Raw genomic sequence first — 22,657 nt, forward strand, 5'->3', positions numbered from 1 at the left:
AATTCACAATTAAGATTGCTAAACTGCTGCTGACCAATAGAGGTGCTGAAAGAGTTGAATGGATCAATGTAGATCTGATTCTCAAACAAAGAAAAGAGGAAGAATGAACGCAGATTTTGCAATCTACAAGACTTTGAGCTTAATTTTAAAACCAGGGAAGAGAAGAGTCAATATTAATGGGATGGTTTGAAATTTCACAATTAAAAAATAAATAGCAATAAATAAATGTCAAATTTGAGCAAACTCCAGGAGACAGTGGAGGACAAAGGAGCCTGGAGTGCTACAGGACCCTTTGCATCCATAGAGTCATGAAGAATTGGACATGACTTAGCGACTGAACACCAACAGCAATAAATAAATAGCATCTGTTTCAAAATAGAAGCAACTATCAAATTTATTGGGGAAATAATAGAGGCACTTTATTTATTTATTTTTTTTATTATTATTATTTTTTTTTTTCCAGTGGGTTTTGTCATACATTGATATGAATCAGCCATGGATTTACATGTATTCCCAATCCCGATCCCCCCTCCCACCTCCCTCTCCACCCGATTCCTCTGGGTCTTCCCAGTGCACCAGGCCGGAGCACTTGTCTCGTGCATCCCACCTGGGCTGGTGATCTGTTTCACCATAGATAGCATACATGCTGTTCTTTTGAAATATCCCACCCTCACATTCTCCCACAAAGTTCAAAAGTCTGTTCTGTATTTCTGTGTCTCTTTTTCTGTTCTGCATATAGGGTTATCGTTATCACCTTTCTAAATTCCATATACATGTGTCAGTATGCTGTAATGTTCTTTATCTTTCTGGCTTACTTCACTCTGTATAAGGGGCTCCAGCTTCATCCATCTCATTAGGACTGGTTCAAATGAATTCTTTTTAATGGCTGAGTAATATTCCATGGTGTATATGTACCACAGCTTCCTTATCCATTCATCTAAAAATATGGAACGCTTCACGAATTTGCGTGTCATCCTTGCGCAGGGGCCATGCTAATCTTCTCTGTATCGTTCCAATTTTAGTATATGTGCTGCCGAAGCGAGCACGAGGCACTTTTTTTAAAAAGCAGGATCAAAACTAGAACGACTACTATGGAGGAGGGGGACACATTCTCTCCATTCTTTATATTTTCAAAAAAGGGAATCTGGTAAAACAGGAAGGAGAAATTGCCTAAAGATGAATTTAGAGTCCAAGACAAAGAAATGTATTGTTTCTCCTGCTCTGCTTTCTATTGGAGTAACTAACATGCAGTCAAAACTTTTGAGATCTTTGTAAAAATGTGGCAGCTCTTGCAGTTAAATGAGCTTAAGAAAAATTTTACAGACAAAAGGCATTACTAATGGTAAATGATGCTGTGAAGTTAAGTGCTGTAGTAAAAAGAGGTCTGGCTTTAGATACAGAAGGACAAATACTGCATGATTCCACTTCAGAGAGGTGCCTAGAATAGGCAAGTTCATAGACAGGAATTAGAATAAAGGTTATTATTTAATGGGCACAGAGTTTACATTGGGGATGATGACAAAGTTTGGGGTATATACTATAGATAGGGGTGATAGTTACACAACATTGTGAGTATATAATGCCACTCAATTGTATACTTAAAAATGACTAAAATGATAAATATTGTGTTATATATACTATATCAAAATAAAAGAGGTATATTTCTTATTGAAATATAGTTGATTTACAATATTATATTAGTTTCAGGTGTACAACATAATGATTCAATATTTTTAAGGATTATACTCCATTTAAAATTATTACAAAATACAGCTTCCCTGGTTGCTCAGAGGTAAAGAACTCGCCTGCTGATGCCGGAGACACGGGTTCGAACCCTGGTTCAGGAAGATCCCGCATGTCTCAGATCAACTAAGCCCACGAGCTACAGTTACAGAGCCTGTGCTCTAGAGCCCAGGAGCCGTGACTACTGAAGCCACACGCCCTAGAGCCTGTCCGAGCTCCGCAACAAGAGAAGCCACTGCAGTGAAAAACCCACGCACACAAACGAAGAGTCACCCCGCTCGCTGCAACTAGAGAAAGCCCACACAGCAACAAAGACTCAGCACAGCCAAAAATAAATAAATAAAATTATTAAAGTTATTACCAAATAATGAGTATATTTCTCTGTGCTGTAGAATATATCCCTTATACACATGGGAGCCTGAGTGCAACCAAGGACCAAAGGCCAGGGAGAACTGGCTGGTGCCGGGCAAAGGAGGAGCTCAGTGTCAGCTGAGAGGCAGGGGTGGAAACAGAATAATCCAGTTCCGGCAGAATTCACTAACAAAATCATAATCCAAATATGGATAGACCGGCCTTACGAGATAATGAGGTTCCTGTTACTGGAAGTGTTGAAAGGCCGCTCACGGTCTTATAAGGGCGTTCAAACATAAGATGACGTTTAATGCCCTTTCAAAGGGGTAAGCAGGCAGTGTTCATTCCTTTACAAAAATCTGCTTAAACTATGGGACATTTACAGTGATACCCTCAAATAATGGTGAAGGAGAAAAATAATGGGGATGGGAAAAGAGCTCTCAGATTATTTGATTATTCAATCTACTCCTGGATAAGCACAATCAAGATATTCAAGAATATGTAGCAGGAAGAACATATCCTTAGAACTAAGAATTGGCAAATATAATAATCACTATTAAATATGCCTATGGAATTTTTTTCAAGAGATTCTTAGGTATACACGGTGCTTAAAGTGAAGTGAAAGTCGCTCAGTCGTGTCCAACTCTTTGCGACCCCATGGAATTCTCCATGAATACTGGAGTGGGTAGCTTTTCCCTTCTCCAAGGGATCTTCCCAACCCAGGGATTGAACCCAGGTCTCCCACATTACAGGTGGATTCTTTACCAGCTGAGCCATCAGGTTATAAAGGTAAGGAACCTCACCCCCAACTCAAGGGAGTGTATTAGATCTATCGTGAGTGCAGAGGAGTCTTCCCTGATTTAAAGTTGATGGTCTCATGATTGACCATCAGTTAGCTTGATGCTGAACAAGGAATCTGAGCCTGTTGGTGAAAAAGTACACAATTTTTTTAAGGTCATCTAGCATTGTTTAGCCTAATAAGATGAAATTTGCAAAAGATAACTGAATAATGAGAAAGAGCTAATGTAATTTATTCCCCACTATAATTTACTCCACATCCTTAAGAAGGCAGGCCGTGGACACACTGACTTTTCACTCCATCATTCTCCCGATATATACTAGGGACCATTAAACTAGGTAAGAAGATGAATTACTAGAGATGATTATGCATGCCTTCAGCAGTCCATGAAATGTACCCGAGAACAATAAAGATATCTGATGACCTGTCAGGGAGATGCTTACGCAAATGAGAACATCATGATTATACTTCTGCTTGTTCATCTAAAGGCTATCATGATATATAGATGGAAAAACTTCACTTGCTCCGTAGCATCACAAATAAGAAGCTGCTTTCAGATTAGGATTTGCCATAAAGGAAAATTCATGGCCAAATTCCTAGTTCAGCTGTAAAAGAGGACAACAATGGACATAGATCAGCATCCAAGCTTATTTCCTTTAAAAACAATAATTGCATTAGGTGACAGTTCTCACTGCTCTCCTGAAATTATAGTATTTGGCACTAAGAATTATTTGTAATCCTCAGAGGTAAAATACTTTGCAAATACATATCATCAGCATCTTTCTGCTCCTAAATAATAAACAATATTTCCGACCAGAATTCAACAATCTTCAACGTATCCATGAAAATTAAGACAATAAGAAGATCAAGCAACTGATGGAACTCAGCTAGGTTACTATGAAGCCCAGCCTCTTCCTCACATGGCAATACAGTGACAGTGTTAAGAGCAGGGCCTTGATTTCAGAGGGAATACCATCCACTACTTAATATACATGTGGCCATAACCACAGACATCATCTCCCTGAGTCTCAGTCTTACCATCTGCAACAAGCATGATAATAGTACCTATCTCAAAACGTTGTTGTGAGGATTTAAATGAGATAACTTGCGAAGGTTCTTAACACACAGCCTATCAGATAATTAAAGGTTTACAAAACAGAAATAGAGTCACAGATGTAGAAAACAAACTTATGGTTACCATGGGGATAAGGGACAGGGAGGAATAAATTAGGAGATTGGGATTAACATATATACATTATCATATATAAAATGGATACCTAATACGGACCAAGTGTATAGCACAGGGAACACTAGTCAATATTCTGTAATGACATATATGGAAAAAGAAGCTAAAATAGAGTGGAGATATATACATGGGCTTCCCTGATAGCTCAGTTGGTAAAGAATCTGCCTGCAATGTAGGAGATCCTGATTCGATTCTTGGGTCGGGAAGATCTGCTGGAGAAGGCACAGGCTACTCACTTAAGTATTCTTGGGCTTCCCTTGTGGCTCAGCTGGTAAAGAATCTGCCTGCATTGCGGGAGACCTGGGTTTGATCTATGGGTTGGGAAGATACCCTGGAGAAGGGAAAGGCTACCCACTTCAGTATTCTGGCTTGGAGAATTCCATGAACTAACTGTAGAGTCGGACACTGTAGAGTTAGACTGTAGAGTCTAACTAACTAACAGAGTCGGACACGACTGAGTGACTTTCACTTTCACATATGTATATATGTGTGTGTGTGTATATATATGTATATATAACTGATTCACTTTGTTGTACACCTAAAACTGACACACACTATAAATCCACTATACTCCAATAAAAATTTAAAAATTAACAAACAGCAATTATTATTAGAGGAGATGTCCATTGTCTGATAGCTCCACTTGGATCTCAAACTTATCATGCCTAAAAATTAACCCTTCACTCTCAAAATGTGTCTTCCCCAATCTTCTGTTTCAGTAAGTTGCAACTCCATTCTCTATGTTGCTCAGGTCGGAATACTTGGAGTTGTCCTTGAAGCCACTTTTCTTCCCTCTTATTCCGTAGACCTGATCAGCAAATCCTGGCAGCTCTACCTTCAGTATTTATAATTCAACCACTTCTTATTACCTCCAGCTACCCCCTAGTCCAAGGCTTCCCTGACCTGAATCACAGATCTAGCCTCCCACGTAATCTCCAGCTTTCTCCCATTTCCCTCTTACAATCTGTTCTCTACACAGCAGTCAGAGAAATCAGGTTATTTCATTCTTCTGCTCAAAACTCCCCATGGTTTCTCTTTTCTTTCAGAGTAAAAGCCCAAATCCTTACCAGAGCCTTTAAGTCCCTCTGTGATATGGCCCTCCCTACCTCTCTGCCCCCATCTTCCATTGCTCATTCCTCTCTAACCACACTGGCTTTCCTGCTGTTCCTAATACAGGATAAGCTCCTTTCCAAATTCAGAGCTTTGGAACTTGCTCCTCCGCCTGCCCAGGATATACCTGCCCCCAGACCTTCCTGTATCCCACTCTAGCACTTCATTTAAATGTCATAGAGGGCTCCCCTAATCCCTTATCTGAAGTAGCAGCCCTCATCACACTCTCCTCTTTTCTGCTCTTATATTTCTTAACAATACTCACTATCACATGCCATCTTACTATTTGTTCAGTTTATTTTTCCACCAATACTTCCATGATAAAGTCCCTCAAGGGGGAGGAAAGTCTGTGAAAGTGTTCTAGGTATGAGATAATAAGGCTCTGAATTAGGAGGATGGCAGAGAGAATGGAAAAGAAGAGATATTTTTATCAGACTCTTCTATTTATTAGATATTTATCAGACTTTTATCTGAGAAGAGTCTGTAAGACTCCACTATTGATTACATGAATTAGAGAAGCTAGCCAACATGATTCTGAGTTTATTATTCTCAGAACAGTAATAATCTTAGAGATTTAAAGGCATTGCATATAACAGGGTATTCTTTCTGAGATGCTGGAAATGCCCATTTTGATGAGTTATGTTTACATAGATGTCTAAGTAAAAATTCATCACGCTACACCCTTAAAATCTGTGCATTTCACTTTATGTAAGTACTCAGGAAAAGTATACAGACAAAACAATATATTAAAAAGTCAGAAAGTTAATTAATAAAAATATTCTTTTAAATTTAATTAAATAAATAAAGCCCCTCAAGAGCAGTTTAGTTTGTTTCTTTCATTTCAACTCATGAAGCAGGGTACAATTGATTTGATGACTGAAAGGAAAGATATGTAATGAATGCCTCACCATAAAAAACAGGTCTGTCCCATGACATTTTATCAGTTCATCCTAAGTAAGGTTCTGTAAAGAGACAATCAATTAAATGACTTGTTTCACTAAGAAAACTGAGGCCTAAAGACAAGGCCAAAGTCAGATGTAAGTGTTAGAACCAGGCTCACTTAAGCAAGTTCTTCTGTGCTGAGCGTCATGCACTTATCCCTAAAGTTCACGCTCTCTACCGAGTTTGGAGCACGCTGTAGTCTCAACTCCATGAACAGTAGAAAATGTGTATCAGTTCAGTTCTGGTTCAAACCAACTGACTAAGAATTTTAAGGGAAAGGACTTTATACAATGTACAATTTATCTAAAATCTTTTACTTTGGTTTTAGAATAAATAAGATAAACTATTGTAAATGAATGAACAGCTGACAGTTGAGAGTCCAAGTCCCTAGCAAGGTTAAGTACTTCACAAGGATTAACACAGGAAATCCTTACAACCACCGTCTGAGGCAGTACTATGATCCCCATTTTACAGCTGAAGAAATGAGGGTCCGCGGAGGTTGTGTGCGCGCATGCTCAGTTGTGTCTGACTCCTGGCAATGTTAGAGAACTTTAAAAGCTTGCACAGCTAGTGAGTGATGGGTCAGTACCTGAACTTGAGCAGTCAACCTACACAGCCAATGTTCTGTTGAATCAAGAAAGCTGCAGAGGAATGGATAAGGAAGCTGTGGTACATATACACCATGGAATATTACTCAGCCGTTAAAAAGAATTCATTTGAATCAGTCCTAAAGAGATGGATGAAACTGGAGCCCCTTATACAGAGTGAAGTAAGCCAGAAAGATAAAGAACATTACAGCATACTAACACATATATATGGAATTTAGAAAGATGGTAACGATAACCCTATATGCAAAACAGAAAAAGAGACACAGAAATACAGAACAGACTTTTGAACTCTGTGGGAGAAGGTGAAGGTGGGATGTTTTGAAAGAAAAGCATGTATACTATCTATGGTGAAACAGATCACCAGCCCAGGTGGGATGCATGAGACAAGTGCTCGGGCCTGGTGCACTGGGAAGACCCAGAGGAATCGGGTGGAGAGGGAAGTGGGAGGGGGGATCGGGATGGGGAATACGTGTAAATCTATGGCTGATTCATATCAATGTATGACAAAACCCACTGAAATGTTGTGAAGTAATTAGCCTCCAACTAATAAAAAAAAAAAAAAAAAGAAAGCTGCAGAGGTAACATGTATGATGAAAGTTTTAAAAGGATTTATCTGCTCTGTAGATTCATTTTATTTTGTCCACTTTTCTGAAAATGGGACAGATACATAAATACCATTTTGAAATTTTTTTTATTACAAATGCAACATCTTACACTCATTTGCAATATATATACATATTTCTTTTAATTCACAATGCAAAATTGAAAAAAATATCCTTAGAGAAGTGATGAGTTTAGTCCTCAACAGATCTCAAGACATCAAATATTTTCATGAAAACCATAAAGAGACACTGTTTGTGCTCTCTTTTTCAGACATCCATTGATGTCAATAATTGTAATGATCTGAAATAAGCAAAGTAGTTAGGGTATGCCTCAAGTGTTTCTCATGGAAGTGCCAAAGAACAATACTGAAGAGAGGAAATGCCAAAACAGGAGACGTGCTGGTAAATGGGTCACAAAGTTGTCATGGGTCAAGAGGCGGCATTCTTTATGGCTCTTCTGGAACTTAGAATTCTAGAGACTACTGAAAATGCAGAAAAATGTAACTTCAGAGAAAATGGGACATCCCAGAGTCTAGGTGACATATAACACTTTCCAAAGAGTGTTGAGTAAGGCAACTATGTTATTTCAACTGCATCGACAAATTATATGCTTCAAGAAGCACTTACAGGACTTGCCCAGTGGTTCAATGGTAATGAATCCACCTGCTAATGCAGGGACGTGAGTTTGATCCCTGGTCCAGGAAGATCCCACACTCCACAGAGCAACTAAGCCCATAAGCCACAGGTACTGAGACCTTGTGCTTATAGCCCATGTTACACAGCAGGAGAAGCCACCACAATGAAAAGCCTGGACACCACAGCTAGAGAAAGTTCACGCAGTAATGAAGACCCAGAGCAGCCAAAATAAATCTTTTATTTTAAAAAAAGAAGCACTTACATTATTTAAAATTCCTAAAAGAGGAAAAAATGATGTATTGGCAATACACCATTTAAGATAAGGGTTTTTTGTCTAACCTTTTATCTTAAATATTATTTAAATACACAATAGCCCAAATGTGATCCTATGAAACTTGGTGCATCATAGAGGGAGAGTGAGTTGGAAGAGGGAAAAAAATCCATGGGAAGGAATATTCTGGAATGAAAAAGTCAGTAAAGATTCCAGACATCCTCTTAAATTTGTCTCTAGAGTCCATAGCGGGAGCCAAGAAGAAAAATGGGAGAAAAGAAAATGAAGCCCACCATTTAGTTCTTTTAATTGCTCTCCACTGTGCTCCCTCCTGACTGGGAGAAAGGGGTGATCATGTTAACTATTAGGGTCCCACATGTTTCCATTTCTTTAAGATAAAATCCAGAAGATACAAGAGTGCAGGCTTTCTTTATGAGCTTAAACATTCAAGAGAGGGAAGTACAGGGGGAGGAACGATCTCACGGCCTCTTTTATCTGAGTTCCTGAAGGAGGACGTCACGCACCAGCCATTCTGTCTGCCTACCTGTGTCTGCGATTCTTCACTAGCAGGAGGAAGTTGTACTTAAGGTTTGAACCTGAGGCTGAATAATACATCAGATTCAAAGGAAAAACTTGCCATTTTCAGGATTTTATGTGTAACTCTGAATTAGAGTGTATTCTGGTATGGACTGGAAACTTAAAGCTTAGAGATTTTGGGTTGGGTTTGGTTTGATAGAAATACGATGGACTTGATGAAAAAAGCTCTGTACCAGCAGTGTGTAGACCTGAGTTCCAGTCCTACATCTGTCATTACTAGCTATACAAATAGGAGCAACTCAGTCTCTCAGACCACAATTCGGCAGTTGGTTTAGATGTTTATCTCCAAGGTCCCTTGCAGCTCTGTGAATCTTCCACCAGTCTTTATTCAAGAGCAGGTGCCTAAAAGAATTACATGAGCCATAGACATGAGCCTCAAACATAATTTAAAGTTTCCTAGAAGCACATTAAAATTTTTAAACAGATTGAATTAATTTTATTTTATTTGTACTTAATGTGTTTTATTTACATATGTATTTAATCCAACAGGATCAAAATCATATCACTTCATATCACTACATTACATATCATTACATAAATCATATCATTACACTTCAATGTGTAACTGGTATTAAGTAATATTAATGAGATATTTTACATTCTTTCCTTTTTCTACTAAATCTTCAACACTTGATACATATTTTATATTTGCATCATATCTTTATTTGGATTAGAGGTATTTCAAGTAGTCAATAGTCAAGTTTAGAGGGCTTGAATTTTTCTTACCTAAGGATATAGCTTACCTTCAAAGCGAGATTACATTTAAAGTAGAAAAACTATTCATTAAAACGTTAGGGTCAACATATTGAGATGTTAGGGAAGAGATGATCAACAAAGTGACAGGACTTTTTACGGTAATTGCCAAATGGAAGGATACAGAAGGAAGCTGTGTTATGTGGAAATTCAAGGGTTGGACAGAAATGATGTAAGTCACCTCCAGGCCCAGTCAATAAAATGTTTGCCCCTAATTCAACACTGTCCCTTTTCTCTTATCTACAGAAGACACATACAGTGTGTTCAGTTAAGGTCTCTGTGGTCATAAGAATAGAGGAGTCACTAGATCAGGCGCTCCTAATCTGGGGTCTATGGATCTTTATGGGATCTTCGGATAGAATTCAGGGAGTCCAAAAGTGGAATGGGGGGAAATAATGTCTTTACTTCTATTAACTTCCAACTCGAATTCATCATTTCCTTCAATTATGAATGTAGGCAAACCACAGTAGAATTTAATAGAGCTTGTGACCTCCCCCTCAGCAGAGATCACACATTCTTCCCAGCACATTTCATTAACTGCACATGGTACAATAGCACTTCATCAATGTGACAGCAGTTATCAGACCCTCCACGCGACCTTATCACTGAATGCATTAATAAAGAAGCACATATATTATTATGTCACAGGTTTTTAATATATTTTGATATCTGTGTTTCAATAAAATTGGTTTCTTTTGTAAGCCTATGTATTTTTTTTTTATTTAAAAATGTTACTATGAGAAGGAGACCCACAAATTTCAACAGACTGCCAAAAGGGTCCATGGCACAACGCACTAAAGGGAGAGAGTCTGGGTCCTTGAATGCCCCTAACTCCCTTCTCTATCCCACACTGAATCATATTGGATTGTGTAATGAGTGAGAAATAAATCATTATCATGTCAAGTCACTGATATGTGAGGAGAACTCAGCAATTAGCCCACTCTAGTGTACAGCTGAAATGTGGCTTCAGGCCAATGCCAGTCGGTTACAACTGCAAACAGACTCCACGCATTGAAGAGACGGGCACTGGCAATGATGTGCTGGTAAACTGAGTCTCAAAAAAAAACTACCATGGCTGATTTTCAACTACCAATACAATGGCACTGAACTCTGAATTAGGATTGGCCAGACTCGTGCTTGCAGCCAGCGTGAACTGACTCCTGGCCCCTTGTTGGAACTGCTTTCCCCATAACAGTTCCCAGAAAGGTGTCCTGCTATTGACGTCCCCTGGCTGGAGGGGAAGGATGTATGCAGAATCTTGAGAATAACTGCTTGAAGGCTCCTATTTAAACCATCGTGTCTGACTTTTTCATAATGAATAAATAAAGGAGAATACCTTAGTTGCAGCAATTTTAACATTCCACAAGCTGTTGAAAAGAATCTAATTAGTACTAATTACAATACTAGAGTGTCCCAACAAATTATAATGCCATTGCTTCTGTAGAGGCATTGTGTTTAAACACTCTGAAACATTAATTAGTCTACAGAAAAAATTGTGAGATGGGTATTATTCAGCAGTGTCTGAAAGCCAATTATTTACCCTGGGAAAGCCTGATACTGTTTCTGATAGTAAAAACAAATTGATTATCAAAACAGTAGGACTGGGAAATCCCAGAATTATATGAACTTCATTCCTGAACTCCTTTTATTTCACTGAGCATTACTGCTGTCCCCATTTTACATGAGAAACAGCACAGCCAGTCATCAGATCCAAAATCTACCGAGAATCCAGCCTCAGACTCAGCAAATCCTCAGGAGGTTACCATGCTTGCTTTTCTAATTTAAAATCTTCCTTTATGAGTCTTTAGTGTCTTATTTTCCAAATGTATTTTCTTTCATAATGAAGAAGTTGTTTAAAGGTACCATTTTATTAAAGTTAAAGTGACCTACTATGCCTGCTTTCACTTATTTATAAATTCCCTATTATGTTTGCTAACACGTAGACAAATTTTACTTTCTAGATTAAGCTACTTAAAATCTCATCTACTGAAAATATTCACTTCAAAATATGGTCAAATCATTTAGAATTAAGCTATGGAATCAAGGGTTTAGTAAATGCTTCAATCTCATTTTAAAGTAAATAAGTTGAGCTTCCTTGGTGGCTCAGTGGTAGAAGCCACCTGCCAGTGAAGGAGACATGGGTTCGATCCCTGGTCCAGGAAGATCCCACTTGCTGAAGAGAAACTAAGCCCGTGTGCCATGATCACTGAGCCTATGCTCTAGAGCCTGGGCACCATAACTACTGAGCCTCAGTGCCTCAACTACTGAAGCCCAAGAGTCCTAGAGTCTGCCCTCTGCAACAAGAGAAGCTACCACAATGAGAAGCCCTTGCACCACAACTAGAGAGTAGCGCCCTATCACCACAACCAGAGAAAAGTCTGCAAAGCAATGAGGACCCAGCACAATCAAAAATAAACAAATAAATAAAAATAAAATTATAAATAAAGTGAATAACTCACTGTTCAAATCTTATCAAGTTGATGCTCCTTTTTATCTGAAAGGAGCTATGTGGACAAGAAAAAGCTATGTGGACCAGACTTGCAATTTCTGGACGAACATTTGATATTCTGTTGCTTATTCTCTGAGAAATTCACTTGCATGTTAAAGAGCAGGCACTCTTGGTTAGTGTTTAATGTTGCTGTTATCATTATTATCACTCTTCAGGTCAGGAGTTATCATTTTTTAGTTAAGAATTGATATCCCAATAGAATGCACAGGTCTTACTTAATGTTCCAAAATTCTTAGCTGCTTTAAATCTAAATTGTTGTTGGTTAGTCGCTCAGTCATGTCCAACTCTTTGCGTCTCCATGGACTGTAGCCCACCAGGCTCCTCCATCCATGGGATCTCCCAGGCAAAATTACTGGAGTGGTTGCCGTTTCCTTCTCCAAGGGATCTTCCCAAGCTAGGGATTAAACCCACATCTCCTGCATTAGCAGGCAGATTCTTTACCACTGAGTACATTTCAATTAATGTTACTAATTTAATCCCTCTTAACAATGAAACAGCTGGAAATATTTATACTCCAGATATTCAGTTCAGTCCCTCAATCATGTCCCACTCTTTGGACCCCATGTAGCATGCCAGGCTTCCCTGTCCATCAACTCCAGCAGCTTGTCAAACTCATGTCCATCAAGTGGGTGATGTCATCCAACCATCTCATCCTCTGTCTGTCCCCTTTTCCTCCCTCCTTCAATCTTTTGATGATCCAGCATCAGGATCTTTTTCAAGAGTCAGTTCTTCTCATCAGGTGGCCAAAGTATTGAAGCTTCAGTATCAGTCCTTCCAATGAATATTCAGGACCAGTTTCCTTTAGGATTGACTAGTGTGATCACTTACTCCAGATGTTGTACAATATTATTAATGTTGGGAGTGAAATTTTCCTTTATTCTAACTACTTCTGTTTTGTTTAGACCACTATTCAGGCTTCCCCGGTGGCTCAGCAGTAAAAGAATCCACCTGCAAGGCAGGAGACACAGGAGATGCAGATTCGATCCCTGGGCCAGGAAGATCCCCTGGAGAAGACAATGGCAACACATTCCAGCATTCTTGCCTGGAGAATCCCATGGACAGAGGCTACAGTCCGTGGGGTTGCAAAGAATTGGACACAAATGAAGCAACTGAGCGCACACACATTATTCAGACATACCTATCTAACTCACTCAGCATCACCTACGTAGCAAATAATTTTAAAAACAAGCGTCTTCAATCCAAATTGGGAAAACTTCTGAATTCTTAAGCTAATCCTAGAAATTGTCACTTGTCCTGTTTGAGATTCCAAGGTAATGGTACAAGACCGCCACTAACAATGGCCTTTTTGAAAGAACCTCCACAGTTTCCCCTCATTTCTCAGTCAACCCTGCTCATCTGTCCTGGCCCCAGACCAGCCCCATCTCAGCAATCCTTCATGAAGATATGCTCCACTCCTCTCCCAAACCTACTGAGAATGTTTGCAGAAGGTAGTACAACTACATTCTCCAACAGCTGTTCCAACAGACCCAAAAACATGGTATTCATATTGCTCTTTCCTAGAGACCTGGAGACAAGAATTATTTCTGTGTTCCATTTCTCTCCTCACTGTGTTCATATTTTTCTCTACTTTAGCACATGGAACATATTTATAAAAAACGGTCTAACACCGTTGTCTGCTGATTTCTTCATGTCTGTAATTCCTAAATCTGTTTCTATTGATATTTTTTTTTCCCTTTGAGTTATTATCTTTTCCTGTTTTTTCATTTGCCTGGTAATTTTTTATCAGATGCTGAGTATTGTGAATTTTACATTGTTGAATATATATTTTACTGCATTCCTATAAGGAATACTGGATTTTTGTTCAGGCATGCAGTTAAGTTACTTAGGATCAGTTTGATCCTTTTGAGGTTTGCTTTCACATTTTTTTTTTATTAGAGCAGGTTCAGACAAGTGTTAGAGTTTAGAGTTAATTTCTGTTCACTACTACTGAGGACTTGGAGAAGTGAAGTGAAGTGAAGTCGCTCAGTCATGTCAGACTCTTTGCAACCCCATGGACTGTAGCCTACCAGGATCCTCACTCCATGGGATTTTCCAGGCAAGAATACTGGAGTGGGTTGCCATTTCCTTCTCCAGGGGATCTTCCCGACCCAGGGATCGAACCCAGGTCTCCCACATTGTAGGCAGACGCTTTACAGTCTGAGCTACCAGGGAAGCCCTGAGGACTTGGAGAAGGAAATGGCAACCCACTCCAGTATTCTTGCCTGGAGAATTCCCATGGACAGAGGATCCTGGCGGGCTACAGTCCATGGTGTCTCAGAAAGTTGGACACGACTAAGCAACTAACACATACACACACTACTGAGGACTCCACGCAATGCTCTGTGTATTGCAAGATCTTTCTCTTATATTTTGTTGCTGCTGTTGTTTTTCTAATGTCCTTCTATTTGGGATGATGGGGATGTAAACTATTTCGAGCTCTGGATAACCTCCAGGAACTGTTTGACTCTATAAAATCAGATACATGTGATCTTCTATTCTAGAAAATGGTCTTATATTGCTTCTCTGCTAATTTTCTCTTCATTTTCTTTGTTCTCTATTTACAAGAACTTCAGAGTCAGACATTGAAATTTTTTAATTGATTTTTTAATATTTTTTAATATTGCCTCTTCTATTTTCTATCTTTTGCTCTTTTTGTTCTATTTTTGCAAGACTTTCTCAACTTTGTTTTCCAAAGCAACACCTGGATTTCTAAATTTTTTGATCATTAGATTTTAAATTTCCAAGAGATATTTCTTATTCTACTATCATCATTTCTTGCACTATCTTGTAACCGGAACTTGTTTTCCAAACTCAATACTTCTCTTATTTTTTAGGATATTCACTATAGTTTAAATTTTTTTCTCCTGTCATTAATTTATTAAGCAAATATTTAGTGGTAACAAACCATGTATCAGACACTGATCTCTCAAAACAAAGACCCTGCTCTCATGAAGGTGAAAGTCAGTGATAGGCAGGCATTAAAAAACTAAAAATCACATTTTATTAAAATGTTGGTTGGTAATGAGTGCTATGAGGAGCCCCTCCACCAGACACTCTCACTTGTTCACTGCACTCCACCCATACCACCCTTCTTCAGTTTGTTCAAGTTTCTTTTTCTCCTTCCCTTTCTACACACTGTTTTCTATACTCAAAATATTCTCCCTTATCCTGTTGAGCACTATATCTTCAGTGTATCTTATCTCCCAGCCCTACCATCAGTTTTCCAATCTCACTACACTTTCTATTCCATTCATAACATTTATCAAAACTTTTAATGTTGCTTACTTACCATATAATAGCCATTCATGCTTCTTCCTTGTCAAGTGAGCCTGATTTTGTTCAGGTGTCACTATAGCCAGGGACTTCAGAGAAGATAGGGCCTGGCCCCAGCCAGGGGTGATTCGGGATTTCTCTAACCAAATCATGATAATTCCATACTATTACCAGTCATGGCTTAGGAAAGAATGCGTGACCCAATTCTGATCGGTGGGTCACATATCAAAGGAAGTCTGCTAGGGGAAGCTGGAGAAAGTTTGCTCTTATAAAGAGACTAAAAGAATAGATAGTCCTGTTCTCAGCCTCTGGGACATTGCTTTACTTAAGAATGTGGTATCTTCCGCTACTGTAGTCATCTTTCAACAGTAGGAGTGCTAACCCACAGAGAGCAGAAAGATAAAAATAAGCTGACTTTTGATGATATCACTGAGCCACTAAATTAGTCCTGTCTTCATGCTTCTTTATGTTCCAATGAGCTCTACTTGAGAAATCTACTAGATAATGAGCTTCAAACACCAAAGAGACATCAACATAAGGAGTGATGAATTAAGTAACACTTAGAAAACAAAGAGTAAATGAGAAAAATGAATATAATGTAATGGTTATATGTTCTGACACAGCAAAATCATAAAAATTGGAGAATTGTGATGGCATGTATAAAACTTCTGTTACTAATTCTTTTCAATTTATTTTTTAATTGGAGAAAAATTGCTATACAATGTTGTGTTGGTTTCTGCCATACAACAATGCAAATCAGCCATAATTATACATCTATCACCTCCCTCTTGAGCCTCCCTACTAATTCTTAAAACAGTTTGTTCAACAGTTTTCTGCAATCATAATTGATGGTGGTAATATTCACATTATTGTCTGATACAGTTGCATGTATTAAGTGGGATAATGCAGAATTTGAAGATATTTAATTCCATTATATAATGTTGAAGATATAATTTTTCTTTCATACTTCTGTCTATTAAAATGGTCCAGAAACAACAGCCAACCCAGTTGGCCTCCCTAGGCCCAAACTGTCTTCTTAAATACCATTTTCCACTAAGAGAAATCAGGGATTCTTTTAGACACTGCTTATTGCAAGTGTGGGATAGGAAATAAACATGATGAACCAAGAACATTTTGACCTACCAGAAGACAAGAAAGCTATCAAACACTACTAGGGTAATTTCAAAAGGACTCAGGAGCCAACTTGAAAAGGCTTTCATTGCCAATGATGGGAATTTTCAATAAGGATAAGAATTTTCATTAAGGATAAGAATTACAACAAGCTCATGAGTTCACAATATTTTTTAAAATTAATTCATAATCTTCAGAGGATGATAGGAAACCCAAAATTATCTTGAAAACTGGTAAATAAAATGAAAGGGTAAAGTCTTTTAGTCTGCCTTTCCTATGTGAACTATCATATGAGGTCACCAAATAGTAAATAAGGAAAGTAGCACTACATAAAATTAGTCAAGCTAATAAATGAAAACAAAATGACATAATTAGAATATCACCATTTTCAATCCCAGAGATATTAATGGGTCTCATCAATGAGTACCAATAACTGCTAAGTGAAAATGAAAGTGACTCAGTCATGTTCGACTCTTTGTGACCCCGTGGACTAGCCCATGGAATTCTCCAGGCCAGAATACTGCAGGGGGTAGCCTTTCCCTTCTCCAGGGGATCTTCCCAACCCAGGGATCAAACACAGGTGTCCCACATTGCGGGCAGATTCTTTACCCGCGGAACCACAAGGGAAGTCCAAGAATACTGGAATGGGTAGCCTTTCCCTTCTCCAGCAGATCTTCCCAACCCAAGAATCGAACCAGTGTCTCCTGCATTGCAGGTGGATTCTTTACCAGCTGAGTCTGTTAACATCACCAAAAGAAACAACCAAATGTTAGATGCCTCCAAGTGAAGAACACAGCACCACCTATAGCCTTGACAAAAGTATTAATTCTCAACCTGGTCACATCTCAATATCCCTCTGTCAATTTGTAGAAAACATAGGAGAAATGTGTGGAAGGGCACCATGAACAACTTCCAGACTGTGGAAAACCTACATGTCCAATAGTTCAGATCTGTCAATATATCATTTGCAAGTAAAAATTAGAGATGTAAGGGAAACCTGTAGATTAAAGGAAACTTAAGACAGAGATTTATATAATGGGCAAGACTAAACTATAGTGTTTAAAAATACATTCTTGGGTGATAAAACCATATGAAATATAAGGAAGTCATTACTATACAATCTAGGATGACTAGTGTGGTCATTTGTTATATTGGCAGCACCTAAGGAATCACAACTCATGGTATTCATGACTTTGTGGAGTTCCTTCCTCTTGCATCTAAACTGGCCCTGAGATTTGCCTTAACCAATAGAATATGGTAGAGTAATACTGTGCTGTTCCAAGGCTAAGCCATAAAAAGCTCTGCTCTTTGCTTTCTTGCAAACTCTGACCTAGCACTTAATTTTTTTAGTAAAGAAAAAATAGCTAGTTTTATTCAAATTTATTTGGCACTAGAGGCAGAATATATCCTTAGACCATAAAGGAGAATAATTCTCTGCTCCACAATTTGGAAACTTTTAAATAGTATTTTCAATCACAAGATCTATTCTTTTCATTTGTCTCTCAGATGAGTAACATAAAATAATAATAATAAAAAAATTTTCTTGACCCTCCTCAAAAATCAATCTTGATTTTTCTTCTGTTGAAGGAACTGTGCTGTCAACAGTCAGCTGTCAATCCATGAGGCAGCTGTAATTAGGATGGAGAATATGACCGTGGGGAATGACTTCTTTTTTTTTAATTTGAAGATAATTGCTTTAAGAGTCATGTTTTGTTGGTTTCTGTTGTACAACGTGAATCAGTCATAACTATACACATATATTCCCTCACTCTTGAGCCTCCCTCCTCCCCCTATCCCATCCCTTTAGATTGTCACAGAGCCCCAGGCTGGGCTCCCTGTGGTATGCAGCAGCTTCCCACTATCTATCTATTTTACATATTGACCTAGCATTTTAAAATTCAGGACCCTGTTGGAGAGACCAGTTTCTTTAGGACTGAACAACAATCTCTGGGAATAGTTTTTTTTTTGGAAGATGGCTACTGAAGCTCTTTCCATTTCTTAACCTGGGTGATGGCTACAGGATATTCAGCTTATAATGATGCACTAAGCTATGCATTTGTTTACATGGTTTTGGAGCCTATGTTTTATTTTGAAATAAAAAATGGTTTTAAGAAAAAGAAAAAAATCCCCATGGTTTGGCATAGAGACCTTTGCTCTTCTTCCAAAATTCCTTTCGACTGTGGACTTTTTATTTATTTATTTTTAGACTATGGACTTTTTAAAAAGCACTCAAGGCTCCTAGTTTAAAACTTATGATTTATTCTAATCTATCCACAGCAACATCCAAACACATCAAGCAGAGAAATATAAACTTCTTTGGATCTTAGATCTTGCAATTTGTAAAACCAAATTAATTTCTTTCATATATAAATCTTTTCTTCACTCCTGTGAGGAAAAACATATAGTACCAAAAAAAGAGGCACTTTTATAAACTGGCTTGCATTTTCTTACTGGCAGCAACTTGCTGGTCTCTTTTAAAATGAGTTTTCCAGCTTCAAAGGAGAAAATGTGTATTACATTTGGGATTGTGTGTGTGTGTGTGTGTGTTTTAGTTTGGAACTGTTAGAATTTTAGCCCTCGTGTCACGTTTTACTAAAGTGCTTTAAAACAGATTGTAGCAGATGAAATGTGCTCTTTTGTTCTCTTGTCTTCCTTTTCATTATCATCCTCACCTCTGACTTCATTTTCCATTTCACAAGGCAAACTGCTGTAGGTATCTTTTTTCTCAAAATGGTGTTAGCTAGCTTCCCTGACAAAAGTAAAGAAAATAAAATTTCTGATTAAGGGATCAAAATTCACTGCCATATAGCACATAAAATATTTTGTAAAACTTTCACAGTCCATTTACTTTGACTGAATTAGAAAGCACTGTCACAAATTGTGCTCCTGCTATTGCACTTCTTACCTGGGAATCCAGTTCAGATAATCCCAAAGAATAACAGTAAAACCACAATCAGTTCAATAGTTCACAGCAAGATAAATGAATAAAAATCACTATGGTCATCGTAGGAGTTACTATTATAAAAAATAAATAAATAAATAAAATTTTTAAATCATTATCATCATCCTAGGAGTTTCTATTACTAAAGCACTCTTGAGGAAGTGGTTCTCCGGTAGCAAATGTCCATAGGAGAAAAATGTGTTTCATCAAGACCAGATCTTGATTTAGCATCTGACTCTATGAATTCATCAAAGCATGAATTGGGACTCAAGAGGAAAGACCACTCTTTCTTCCACTAGTACAGGAGAAAACGTTGGTTTGTCTCAGCCAAGTATCCTTATTTTTAATGAGATTTCTTAGATTAAGAAACTCAACTCACATTAAATTCTTAAAGTCTTGATTTCTATTCACAAAGACTAAAGGTAGCAGAAAGTAATAGTTGCCACCAGAAATTCCCAATCTGCAATAATTTCCCTAATGCAAAACTCCTGCTAGCTTTATTAGTAGATTGGTATTTTTAAAATTAAGGTATAATTTAGATGTATATAATCAATACACATTCTTTTTTTTTTTTTCATTTATTTTTATTAGTTGGAAGCCAATCACCCCACAATATTGTAGTGGTTTTTGTCATACATTGACATGAATCAGCCATGGATTTACATGTATTCCCCATCCCGATCCCCCCTCCCACTTCCCTCTCTACCCGATCCCTCTGGGTCTTCCCAGTGCACCAGGCCCGAGCACTTGTCTCATGCATCCCACCTGGGCTGGTGATCTGTTTCACCCTAGATAATATACATGTTTCGATGCTGTTCTCTCAAAACATCCCACCCTCGCCTTCTCCCACAGAGTCCAAAAGTCTGTTCTGTATATCTGTGTCTCTTTTTCTGTTTTGCATATAGGGTTATCGTTACCATCTTTCTAAATTCCATATATATGTGTTAGTTTACTGTAGTGGTCTTTATCTTTCTGGCTTACTTCACTCTGTATAATGGGCTCCAGTTTCATCCATCTCATTAGAACTGATTCAAATGAATTCTTTTTAATGGCTGAGTAATATTCCATGGTGTATATGTACCACAGCTTCCTTATCCATTCGTCTGCTGATGGGCATCTAGGTTGCTTCCATGTCCTGGCTATTATAAACAGTGCTGCGATGAACATTGGGGTGCATGTGTCTCTTTCAGATCTGGTTTCCTCGGTGTCAATACACATTCTTGCATTATTTATACCGGGTCCTCTTCTCCTTTTCTCCCATCCCTGCTATTTCCACCTGAGGCACTGCAATTGCCCACTTCTTAGGAGAACTCATTCATTTCTACAAATTAGGAACTGAGATAAATACTCATTCTATAATTCTTACCCACTTCCTACTTTATTTGTATTAATTTTTCTTACAGGGGATCTACGAAGGCGCTACACTGAGTGTACTGGCTAATATGCTTTGGGCCATAACAGAAGACAATTATATTAGTTAGAAAGAGTTTGACTGTGAATAACAGTTGATAGCACAGGGAACACTGGCTCAAGTAAGATAGAAGTTTATCTCTCCCTTATTATGGTCCAGAGGTAAGTAGTCCAAGGCTGGTATGGAAGTTCTACTACATGAAGTTCTCAGGACCTGGGCTCCTTTTGTCCACTTCATTTTGCATGAATTCCTTTTTAAAGGACACCCCATAGTCCAAGATGGCTTCTCCAGTCATGTTCACAATCTAGCCAGCAGTATGGAGGACAGCAGAAAGAGGGGCACACCCTTTACTTTTAAGATCACTTTCTGGGGATCACATACAACACTTCCACCTACATCCCATGAGCCAAAACTCACTCACATGACCCTATCTAGTTGCAAAAGAGACTCCAACTAGGTATCTTTATTCTAGGAGTTCATGTGGCTAGCTAATACTTGGAGCTTCCATCATTTTAAAAAGCAAGAGAGTATTATATTAGGGCATAACTAGCAGTCTCTACCAGCCCAACTTGTATCTCTCATAACAAGAAGTACCCAAAAGTAGGGCAGGCAGTGAGGTTTGTTGGGCTCCAACTTCTCTCTGAGGCTGCCTCGGCCTGGCACGGCTCCATGTGTCGCCTCTGTCTTAAGCTAGCTCCCTTTCTGCCCCTCAAGAAAAAAACAGCAGTTCTAGGCATCATATTTCAGATGCAACAAAATCCAAAAGAGGAGGAGGAAGGATGTATCTCTTCCCTCTGTCCCCTTTTGAAAAGGGAAGAAATTTTTCTTAGAGGCAGCTGGTAAAGTTCCCTTAAAGTTTCAGTGGCCAGATTTCATCACAATCCCATGCTTTGTATATAACTGACCCTTGAACATCATGGTGGGGGGGGATGGGTGTGAGGGGTGCCCACCCTCCACACAGTTGGCCCTCCATATATTCCTTGGTAACAGCAGTTCCTCCATATCTGTGATTCCACATGCTCAGATTCAACCAACTGTGAAACATGTAGTACTGTAGCATTTACTACAGAAAAAAATCTTACGTGTCCGTGAGTTCAAACCCGTGTTGTTCAAGGGTCAATACTGACCCTTGAAGTCAAGAGCTGCAGTCACTGACAAGAAGACACCACCATGATAGGCAGGGACCCATGAGCACCCACCTCTCAGAAGCCATAAGTGGGGCTAACCTCTCTGAAACAGAGGGCTGCACAGAGGTTCAGCACCCTAACAAAAGTGGGGTTCTGTTATGAAAGAGGAATGGGGAAAGGATGTGGGGGTGGCATCTAACAGTATCTACCACACTCTGCATCCTAAAGTTCCATACAGTTGACCTTTGAACAACACAGGTTTGAACTCTGTGGGTCCACTTATTTTCTTCAATAGTAAATACTATAGCACTACCCGATCCACAGTTGACCGAATCTAGGGATGTGGATCCATGCTCGGTGAGGAACCACAGTTAGGAGGGCCTACTATAAGTTATACGCAGATTTTCGACAGCACAGAGGGTCTGCACCCTTAACCTTCATGTTGTCAAGGGTCAGCTGTACTATTACTAGAGATAAACTGATCTCTAAGATCAGACCAGTTCTTATACCCATCTCCTACCAACAAACTACAAGTGAAGAAAAAGCAAATGTGTAGACTAGTAACTACACATCTAGGTTGCGTAGACCACAAACTTCCTAGTGTCCA

At 38.7% G+C, this 22,657-nt stretch overlaps 1 protein-coding gene and 1 non-coding gene across 8 annotated transcripts in view; both read right to left on the reverse strand.

Annotated features, from left to right (window-relative positions):
* NIBAN1 (niban apoptosis regulator 1) overlaps positions 1–22,657 on the reverse strand; it is a 194,580-nt gene that overhangs the window by 168,352 nt on the left and 3,571 nt on the right. For 2 of the 7 annotated variants that reach the window (XM_061160921.1, XM_061160920.1), the window contains exon 1: positions 15,457–15,771. The exons of 1 other annotated variant lie outside the window; for it this stretch is intronic. In XM_061160921.1, the coding sequence (XP_061016904.1) occupies positions 15,457–15,592 (136 nt within the window). In that variant the 5' untranslated portion in view covers positions 15,593–15,771. Of the gene's footprint in view, positions 1–15,456; positions 15,775–22,657 lie in introns of those variants that run through there. 4 more of the 7 variants (XM_061160919.1, XM_061160918.1, XM_061160922.1 and 1 more) reach the window with 3 other exon arrangements.
* On the reverse strand, positions 940–1,046 carry LOC133069767 (U6 spliceosomal RNA). The gene has a single exon (XR_009695982.1). It is a non-coding gene; the product is annotated as a U6 spliceosomal RNA (small nuclear RNA).

Source organism: Dama dama, chromosome 14 (assembly GCF_033118175.1).
Source record: "Dama dama isolate Ldn47 chromosome 14, ASM3311817v1, whole genome shotgun sequence".
Classification (NCBI taxonomy): Eukaryota; Metazoa; Chordata; class Mammalia; order Artiodactyla; family Cervidae; genus Dama; species Dama dama.